Source organism: Sceloporus undulatus, chromosome 2, assembly GCF_019175285.1.
Source record: "Sceloporus undulatus isolate JIND9_A2432 ecotype Alabama chromosome 2, SceUnd_v1.1, whole genome shotgun sequence".
Lineage (NCBI taxonomy): Eukaryota > Metazoa > Chordata > Lepidosauria > Squamata > Phrynosomatidae > Sceloporus > Sceloporus undulatus.
Genome location: NC_056523.1, coordinates 160,699,109 through 160,709,983, shown reverse-complemented (window position 1 = coordinate 160,709,983; position 10,875 = coordinate 160,699,109). Strand labels below are relative to the sequence as shown.

Genomic DNA, 10,875 nt, shown 5'->3' with positions numbered 1-10,875 from the left:
TTTTTTTTAAAGAACATTTATATTTGAACACCTAACTTCATCAAATGCCTGGAATCTGTCAAGTGATTATTATAACTTGCTTTAATTTGCTTTAACAGTCGCTATTAACAAACAGCCATTGGATAGTAATACAGTCTTGCATAGCTGATTCTCTCTCTTTTTAAGCATGATACGAGTTTATTTTCTGAATTTACCAGAAAGAGTGCACTAACCATACCCCCACTATTTCCACTTCGTACACATGAAGGGTAACAATATGGAGTGGAGAATCTGTGTCTCCACATGATTGAGAACCCTAATTTTCCACTGTTCTTCCATGTGTAGAGGGCAATGGAAGTGATGTCAGGGGGCACGAGGCATGTGTAGACATCCTGTACTTGTGCGCTTAATATAAATATGTTTGCATCACATCTGTTTTCTAAACCTGAGTTTCTCCTATAGTTGATTATTCCTGTTTACCAGGAGTATCCCATGGAGTATCCTGGCCCATACAGACAGGGCCCTCGTCGTCTTCTGATTTATTGACTGGAGTCCCCATTTGATTAATGACTGAGTCAAGCTTTAGGAAATATTTCACTATCTCAGTGTTCTCACTGTTTGATTTACAAAGTTATGTAAATCATCCGTGGTTATTATTTTTGTTAATGTTAAACTGTAAGCCTGCCTTTGACTTTTCTTTACTTTCTTCGTAGTCATTTCAAGTTTTTGCTGTTTTGTACTCATAAGTATGGTGTCATCTGCATATCTAAAATCACTGATATACCTTCCTCATAATCTAATCCAGTTTTGCATACGATACATTCACCATACAAGTTAAACAGACAGGGTGATGAAATGCAGCCTTGCCTGACCCTCCTGCCAATTCCTCAGTGCCCTCTTGTTCTCAGTTCAGGTTATGGATTAGGATAACCAATTTGTGGTACATCCATCTCTTTAAGAGGGACTCATAGCTTTTTCATGCTCTAGTTCTACACAATCAAAGGCTTCGCTATAATCTAAAGAACAGGTGACTTTTAAAAAAGCTTTTACTGCGCTTCATTAATTAATGTTTGTTTACCATATGATCTCTCATGCCTCTTCCTCTTCTGATTCCAGCTTACTCCACATATGGTAAAAGTCATTAGCGTAGATTTCTGAACATCTTGCATGATAAATTAATGCTGTGGTAGGGTGGTTACTGCAATCCCTGGTGTCCCCTTTCTTGGAGACTGGAGCATATAGTGCGCCCTTACTTTATGGATCCGTTCTGGACTCCCCCGCGTAAAGCAAATTCAACCTATGCTAGAACCCCATTTAAATGAATGGGGCTTGTGCATGTGGCAGCGTGGCAGCACCCACGCCCCATTGTTCCCTATGGGACACGCCACCCCTTCTTTACATTCAGCTTTCAGCATATGCTGAAAGCTGCTTCAAGCGCGCCTGCGTATGATGCAGGCACATGGTACTGAGCTTTTCCAATCAGTGGGCCATTTGTTTTGTTTTCCATCTGTTGACAGACTTAGAATTTGAGGGGATTCCGTCTGTTTTACTTGAAACAGGTCTATTGGTATGCCATCTGTTCCTGGTGATTTATTTTACCCAAGTGTCTTGAGTGTATCTTCGATTTCACTTTCTAAGACTGTAGGTTCATTTTCAGATGCTTCTTCCTCAATTGAATCTGTCATTCTTTCATTTCTTTTATACTCTTCACTGTATTGTTTCTCACTCCATCTGGGCACAATTTGAAAAGAATGTGGAGAAACTGGAGCATGTCCAAAGGAGGGCAACTAAAATGGTGAAGGATCTGGAAACCATGCCCTACAAGGAACGACTTAGGGAGCTGGGGATGTTTAGCCTGAGAAGAGAAGATTAAGAGGTTCTATGATATCCCTGTTTAAATACTTGAAGGGATGTCATATTGAGGAGGGAGCAAGCTTGTTTTCTGCTGTTCCAGAGACTAGGACCTGAAGCAATGGGATGAATGCAAGCTGCAGGAAAAGAGATTCCAGCTCAACATTAGGAGGAACCTCCTGGCAGTAAGGGCTGTTCAACAGTGGAACAAACTCCCTCGGAGTGTAGTGTAGTCTCCTTCCTTAGAGGTCTTTAAGCAGAGGCTGGATGGACATCTGTTGGGTATGCTTTGATTTGGATTTCCTGCATGGCAGAATGGGATTGGACTGGAGGGTCCTTGTGGTCTTTTCCAACTCTAGGATTCTATGATGCTGAATGGTTCTGGTGGTTGCAATCCAACAATGTGTATGGACATGCAGGACAGGGACCACTGTCTCTATGCCACTCCGTTCACTTGCCCCAAGGCTCACTATAATTCTTGACTCTTTGCCAGTGTGAAATGAAGATGCCAGCAAACACAAGAAAAGTGTGAGTAGCTCTGTGCTTTTATTTTTTTTTATTATAAACCAACATAAAATACTCAACATACAAAGACATACATATAAATAAACTCAGGTACAAAATTCATATCAACTCTTTCATCTCCATTATTTTCTAATTCAAATAAATTTTTCTGTTACCAAAATTTAGTCTCTGTGGCTTTTGATGAGTAGTAAGACGCAGGCTGCATCTGCACTGCAGAATTAATACAGTTTGACGTATCTTTAACTGCCATGGGCTCAATGCTGTGGAATTCTGGGAATTGTAGTTTCATGATATCTTTAGCCTCTGCTGTCAGTCATAGTGCCACAGCAAACTACAAATCCCAGGATTCCATAGAATGGAGCCAGGACAGTTTGAGGCAGCATCCGCACTGTAGAAATAATCCAATTTGACACCATTTTAACTGTCCCAGCTCAGTGCTAGGGAATCCTGGGATTTATAGTTTGAATGTCACAAAACTGCAGCTCCCAGAATTCCATAACATTGAGCCATGACAGTTAAAGCGGCGTCACTCTCTGTTAATTTTGCAGTGTGTGTTTTGACCCTCAGATAAAACACTTCAACAAACGGCTGTCGACTATTTTCCACTTCAACCACAGCGCTAGCCACGCCCACTTCCGGTACGAAAGGGCGCGAGGGAGGCCGCTTCCGGTTTCGTTCGACCCAATTACCCAAAATGCCCCTCCGTCCGGTCGGCCAGTCTTTCACCATAGAGCGACGGCGAGGGAGCTAGAGCGGCGCCGAAATAGCCCCGGAAAGTGATGTGGGTGCGGGGGCACTCTAGCCGCTCCTCTCTATGGTCGGCGCCGGGGAAAGGTTGCGACTAGGAAGGCAGGCGCAGCAGGCCCAAGCCGCCGCCCTGATGTGATCGGGCCCCGGGCCCCGGAGGGAGAGGCCATGAAGAAGGACGTCAGGATCCTGCTGGTGGGAGAACGTGAGTGAGAGAGAGAGGCCCTGGGAGCAGCAGGCAGAGCACGTGGGGGGTGTGTTTTGACACAAGGGGAGCTGAGGGAGGAGGAGGAGGAGGGAAGGCATCCCATGTCTGTCCCTGGCCCCCACTCCACCAAAAGGAAGGAGGCTGTGGTCTAGCAAAGCCCCTGATGCCAACGTCTTCCTTCCTTCCTTCCAGTGAGTCTCAAGGGGGCCACACGATCTGTCTAATCTACAGGCTGATTCCATATCTGTGAGTTCTCAGGCTCAGGGGAAGTCTGGAGAGAGGTCTTGTAGCGACCAAGAGCATCTGAGGAAGGGGGCTCAAGTCTACAGAAGCTTCAAAAGCCAACTTCTGTGCTTCGCTCCGTCTCAAAGGGGCTACTAGGTCTCTCTGCAGACTGATTCCATACACTAACATGGCTGTCTCTTTGGATAATACTAATACTAATACTACGCACCTGAGGAAGTGGGCTGAAGTCCAGGAAAGCTCCTGCTGCCAGCTTCTTTTTTCCAGTTACAGTAGTCTCAAAGAGGCTACAAGGTCTCTATATAGACTGATTCTGCAGACTTATCTTTGAATTCTCAGCCCCAGGGGGAGGCTAAGGGAAACCATGTTAGTCTATAGAGTCAGTACATAGAGAGATCCTGCATCACCTTTGAGACTAACTAGAAGAAAGAGCTTGGAAGCATGAGATTTCGTAGGCACATATACATCTGAGGAAGTAGACTGGAGTCTAGGAAAGCACATGCTGCCAATTTCTTTCTTTCAGTCAGTCTCAAAGAGGCTACAATATCTCTGCAGACTCACACAGCTATGCCTTTGGATTCATTCGAGATGAGGTTTCAGAGAAGAGTGCTGAGGATGGGAAGTCGAAGGCCTTCATGGTCAGCATCCATAGGGGTTTTTTTTGGGGGGGGGGGTTGGGCTATGAGGCCGTGTTCAAGAAGAGCTTTATTCCTGAAGATGCCAGCCATGGTTGCTGGCGAAACATCTCTCGAGCACGGCCTCATAGCCCCAAACCCCCCCCCCCACAACATGCTATAGTGCTGAGGATCCCATGGGTGGCCAGAAGGATAAAGAAATGGGTCCTTGAACAGATTCCTGGAAGCCAAGATGATCAAATTAAGGCTGTTGTACTTTGGCCACATCATGAGAAGGCATGGATCATTAGATAAGACAGTAATGCTAGGAAAGGTAGTAGAAAAAAGAGGGAGAGAGAGGCCACAGGCCAGGTGGATAGACTCAATCAGGGAGGGCACAGGCATCCATCTACAGTACTTGAGAAGAGCAGGGAGACTTGGAGATGCTGCATCCACAGGGCCGCCATGAGTCAGGGTCAGCTTGAGGGAATTTGAGAACAAGAGAGCAGAGCAGCCCCGAACTCTAGAAGCCAAGGGAACAGTTTAGTTGTATCTTGGCCATATCATGAGCCAAAATACTCATGATGGGGGGAGGAGTCTAGCTGGACCTTTAAGAGTAAGGGATTTTATATTGTAACATGGCAGCCCCTTCCCACTCTTAAGATTCAATTATTCTGTAAGCTTTTTATTATGTTTTAGCATGGACATTTTGTGGACATAGGTCCAAAACACACTCCAGGAAAAAATCCAGTTTGAGACCACTTTCACTGCCCTGGCTCAGTCCTAGGGAATCCTGGAAATTGTAGTTTATTGTGGCACCAGAGCTCTCTGACAGAGAAGGCTAAATGTCTCACAAAACTACAGTTCCCACAATTCCCTAGCATTGAGCACGGACAGTGAAAGTGGACTCAAATTGGATTATTTCTGCAGTGTGTTTTGGATCATAGTTCTCTTTCTCAGATGAAGTGACAAAATGAGAGCACTCTGCCACTGCATCTGAGGAAATAGGTTAATATCTACAAAAGCTGGAAAGCTCCTACTAACGTAGAAATTTTTTCCATCTTTTTTGAATGTCAGCTCATCTCTTTTTATGTTCTTGCTGTTAATGCAAGCCAACTACTTTTACTTTGTGATGTATTCCTCTGAGGAGCCCAGACAGGTGCAATTCTGCACAGTGTGCAGGCACTCCTCTCCTGAAGATTATTGGTAGCTTTGAAGAATATATTGTTCTAACTGTTGCTTAAATGCCGTTTTAACCTACTCTAACGGTTGATACCTGGCTAAAATGTTGACTCACTCTGGATTAAAGTCTAGAAGTGCGGAAGAGATCTATACTGTAAGTACAGAATCGGTAGTTATTCACTCTGGGGTATTTATAAGCTTGCATACTTTAAGACTGCAAAGAGTGTTCAGAAGGCAGCATAGACACAAGGTAAACTGTTTACTTAATTCTTGAGCCTCTCTGATAGGATATCTAGCTCACAATTACCATCATTTCTATGCATGTTTTGCTGTAACCTACCGGCTTTGCTGTGCACTTAAATGTATTGTAATGTGCGATATCATTAGGTGATTGAAAACATTAGGTTTGCCTTTTGATTGAAGTGTCTGCTGAGTTCCAATAAAGAAAATATAGAACATACACTATAAATAATAATAATAATAATAATAATAATAATAATAATAATAAAACTTTTATTTATATCCCACTTTTCTGTTACAAGACAATCAAAGCAGCTCACAACATATTCAAATCCACATTTACAAAATTATGTCCCAAATTCCCCTCCTTAAAACAGGATTAAACATGTACAATTAAAATATCTATTAAAAACACCAAAAAAATAAAATAAATAAATATGAGGACAGAGTGGTGGGCTGATACATGATGTGGGGGCAGTCATTCTGTGGCCGGGCACTTTTATTCAGGAAAGGCCTGCCGGATCTTTTAAAGCTGTCTAAGCTGGCAATTTGACGGATCTCGTCCGACAGGCCGTTCCATAGTTTGGGAGCAATTGCAGAGAATGCCCTCTGGGAGGTAGCAGTTAGTCTGGTTTTTAAAGGCCAGGAGCAACATCATACATAGTAATGCACTAGGGAGACCCAAGGCATATCCTTTTGAATGCTTCTTATTAATTTTTTGTAACATATTCTGAATGCAATGCTATACCAAACACAAAAGTATCTTAAAGCTGATTTTAAAAGCCCAGAGCTTTCATGATCATCAATATACATCTTCACTCATATGTTCTGCCATGGACTGGTCAAACCAGCTTTATTGGTTTTCATTGTACAGTATATGAAAACAAAAAACAAAACTGGCACTGCTGCAAGTTACATTTTCAGTGTTGTTTGCATTGTCAAATTAACGTTCACAGCATGCAGGCATTCTTTCTCTTTCCCCAACTCTTACATTGCCCACAATATGTCTGATTGGAAATTGTCTGCTGTCATGATTAAGAGACTTGAGATTCTGAAAGTATTTACTGGATACGAGCGTATTACACTATGCCCACAGATATATTTATTTAAATTCATGTTTTGTGGGCTCAAGAACACATGTAAATATAGCTTAAGATAATCTTACACTGATTTCCAGGTACTAGCAAAGATGCAGACTTAAGTGAAGTAAAGAGCAATGGCAACATTTAGGATCCTAACATGAAAATGCAGCATAGGTACTGTTAAACTATATTTATTAGAGGAAGTAGCACACTGTTTTCTTAACAAGTGTGCATGCTCTTTAATTTCACTTGTATTTTTTGTTTGCCTTGGTCTAAAAAAACACTCCTTCAAAACATATACATTACCATTCTTGCAAACAGTATTAGAAATACCCTATATTATGAGAGGCATATTCTCCATTTCAGTGACAGTTATTTTGTTTCTTTAGCCATCTTGAATCCTGTGTTGAGAGAAAGGTGGGATATAAATCAAATAAACAAATAAAATCGTTTATAACATTTTTATTTCACTCTTCAGCCAAAAAGGTACTCAAAGCAGATAACCAATCCTCAGGTTTACAGTCTAAAAAAGATGTGCCACAAGACGAACACAGGGTGATAGGGAAAGGGATAAAGAGCAAGTGGTGTTTTCAGTGAGGCTGGAGATTGCTGTCTTTATAAAGCTTTGGCTCAGTAAACTCTTCTTGATGTAAACATTTATATAGATAACTTTTCTCTAAGCAAGGCTTTGTACAGTTTCTCTTCAGAGTTTTCCCCGAAGTTTTTGGACAGGAGTTGAATAGCTGATTTCTCTTGGTTAGGCCGCTATTACAGCCTCGCCTGATGAGGACACGAAAGAGAGCCTTCTTTGTGGCTGCTTCCACCCTTAGGAACTCCCTTTCACTAGAGGCCAGGCTGCCCCCCCCCCCCCCTTTTGCTGACAAGTAAAAAATGTTTTTATTTATGCAAGTTTTTTAAAAATCATAGTTTTGGAAATAATTGTCATTAGCTCTTCATTATTTTTGTTCAATTCCTCACCATGGGCCACCATAAGTTCCTCATTAAAGCTTGTTTAACTTCTCATCATAACTGTTAAAGGACACATGTTTTGAAGACTGTACAATGGTTGAATTTGCTGGCTATAAATTTTGAATGAACAGTATTTTTTTTAATAACATCTGTTTGCATCATGGACCTTTAGGTTTACTTTAATGTTGATTATTTAGCTGCTTGTGTAATATTGATTACGACCCCCATGGGTTATGTTTTACTTACCTATGTCTAGGAAAAAAAGTTTTCTCTAGGCATTTTCTAGGTCCTCCAGCATGATTCCCTGGTATGCTCCCAGCAGAAGTTGACCATAGAGTTGTGCTAGAGCACCTACAAATGCCTAGAGAGATGTTCTATCTAGGAATCTCTAGATTCTCCAGCATGACTTTGTGGTCAACTTACACCAGAAGTCATTCATTTCAATAGGATTTACTATTGTCTGTGCTTTCACATTTCCATGTTAAGTCTGGGAATGTATGGATCCCCTGTAGATACAGGGGTCATGCTATATAGATAGGGTTGCCATAAGTGAGGACCTCCAAACCGGGACAAATGTAGGACAAATGCAGGACAACATTTTCAAATGGAGGACACATTTTATAAAAATGGAGGACACGCAAAAAATTGAGGCTTTTTTAGAAATGTTAATATAAATGCATGTTTCTTAGGCATGATCAAAATGGAGGACATTTTGACATTATTCGTAGACAGATCACGGAAATGTACTTCCCTTTCTGGCCACCCCCCTCTCCCCATTCCAAACAGCACATTTGAGCGTTGAACATGGCTTTATTTTAACATTGCCTCTTGCCTATTTCAGAGGCTTATTCCACAACCAAACCCTTTGGTCAAGAGACTTTGGTTTTTCTTCATTTTGACTTGTTTTGTCTGTATTCCACCCCACTAAATAAAGGAGACATGAAATGGAGTTAATGGGTACAAGTTGTTAAACAAAAAAGTCTTGTGAGACTCTGTAGGCAAGAGGTGCACCATCTTAAGAACTGCATTAAGCACACTTAGGCTGCTGCCACACTGCTTTCACTCTCATTACTCCATCCTATGGAATCCTGGGATTTGTAGTTTGTTGTGGTGCCAAGGCTGGGCTTTGAAATCTCAGGCATAAGAGAGGCAAAAGGCTTGGGCTGCATCTACACTGGAGAAATCATCTGGTTTGAGACCACTTTAACTGCCTCGGCTGAATGCTATGGAATTCTGGGAATGGTGGTTTGTTCCAGCACCACAGCAGAATGGCAGTTAACCCCTGGAAAGCTCTCTGACCAAGGTGACCAATGCCCTCACCCCAAAATGTAGGGCACCCAAGCAAAAAAATGTAGGACATGGCCAAAAATAAAAGCTAAAAACACCCATGTAATTATAAATCCATGCTTCTTAGCCATGATCCAAATAGAGGACATGTCCTGGAAAAGGAGGAGGATGCCTGGTCACCTTGTCTCTAATCCAAAATGCACTGCAGAAATAAAACAATGCTGGACTGAAATGCCCAGAGTTCCTCACCAAAGCTGCATCCACACTGAGGAAATAATCCAGTTTGAGAGTGACTTAACTGTCCTGGGTTAGTGCTGGGGAATGCTGGGAATTGTAGTACACTGTGGCCCCAGAGCTATCTCTGACAGGGAGTCCCATAACCCTCCAAACGTAGTTGAACTGCAGTGCCCAGAATTCCTCCCCAGGTGCATCCACACTGAGGAAATGGTCCAGTTTGAGACTGCTCAGTGCTGGGGAATCCTGGGAATTGTAGTCTATTGTGGCCTCAGAGCCATTACTGACAGAGAAGTCTCAATGTCTCCCAAACACTAGCATTCCCAGGATTCCCTAGCACTGAGTTAAAGCAGTCTCAAAGTGGGTTATTATTCCTGCAGTGTGTGTGAGAGATATAAAAGCTAGGGACTGGATTCATTTGGAGGATCTCTGTGTCCAAAACACACTGCTTGGACTGCCAGGGCTCAGTGCTATGGAATCCTGGGAATTGTAGTTTATTGTGGCACCAGAGCTCTCTGACAGAGAAGGCCAAATGCCTCACAGACACCAGAATTCCAGAGCATTGAGCTTTGGCAGTTAAAGGGGTCTCAAAGTGCAGGGGGGGGGAGAGAGAAAAGCCAGGGAGAGTGAATGAGAAGCTCATCTTGGCTGTGACTACTCTGAGAGGAGGAGGAGGAGGGAGGGAGCCAAGGGAAGTGGCCAGGACCATCAGCCTCCTCTCTTCCACCGAAGACTGCTGGCAAGAGGCTCTGCCCCCAGGCAACGCCTCCTCTGTGGATTATTCAGGCTCCTTTTGTCAAAAGAGCTCTGGTGCCACAAGAAACTACAATTCCCAGAATACCATAGCACTGAGCCATGGATGTTTAAGGGGGGAGTCAAACTATTTCTGCAGCCTTTTGCTACCCCAAAGCCTTCTATTATTTACCAGCAACTTGCAAGGCAAAATCTCTTCCTTCACCAAGCCATTGAAAACTAACCCAAGTGGAGGAGGGCTGATTGCTTCTTTCCCATTGGTCAGCTTCGGGAGAAATGTGCATATTACAAGTAAAGGTGTTTAGGGCCTCAAAAACAACCCTGTGATAAAGAATTACAACAATACTGAGTGGTAGACATTGAAAAGAGGAGGCATTTAGACTCCCAGGGAAACAGGAACGATTGATGGCCTTTTTTTCTTTGCTCACTGTAACCTGGAAAGTAAGGCCTCTTGCAGGGTATATATATCAGGTGGGCTGGCAAGAGCTCTGAGTGGCAGATGTCTTGAAGACCTGCTCTCTAGGCTAAGCCAGGCGGGGAGGGTGGCACACAGCCATGGGGAGGGCTGGAGCTGCCTTCAGGGCCTTGCTGGGGGGGGGGGGGGCCGGGGGGGGGGGCCAAACCAGGGCGGGACCATGTGGCCCTGCCCCAAACTGGGAAAGTCCCGCCCCCAGGCGGGATATGGCAAGCCTATATATAGAGAATTAATCTTCACTGTATAACTGTTGTTGGACATCACATATGCTCAAGTTATTTTGTTTGTATATTGATTTTATTTTATGAATTCTCTTATTTTATGCTCTTTATAATTTTCATAACAGGAATTATTTTTTATCTTCCCCTGCTTGTTTTGATTGACTAAAAAAACCCCAGTCTAGTATTGTACAAGTGAGGCATACTGCTTCCTTTATTGTATTTGAAATACAAATGCCAAATTCATGTTCCCTTTCCTAGATAAGAT

The 10,875-nt window shown here is 43.0% G+C and overlaps 1 protein-coding gene across 4 annotated transcripts in view; it reads left to right on the top strand.

Moving 5' to 3' along the window:
• Positions 1-3,047: 3,047 nt before the first annotated feature.
• The window catches only part of RHOT1 (ras homolog family member T1), a 54,798-nt gene continuing 46,970 nt past the window's right edge, over positions 3,048-10,875 (top strand). For 2 of the 4 annotated variants that reach the window (XM_042453650.1, XM_042453649.1), the window contains exon 1: positions 3,049-3,307. In XM_042453650.1, the coding sequence (XP_042309584.1) occupies positions 3,271-3,307 (37 nt within the window). In that variant the 5' untranslated portion in view covers positions 3,049-3,270. Of the gene's footprint in view, positions 3,308-10,875 lie in introns of all 4 variants that reach the window. The other 2 variants (XM_042453648.1, XM_042453651.1) reach the window with 2 other exon arrangements.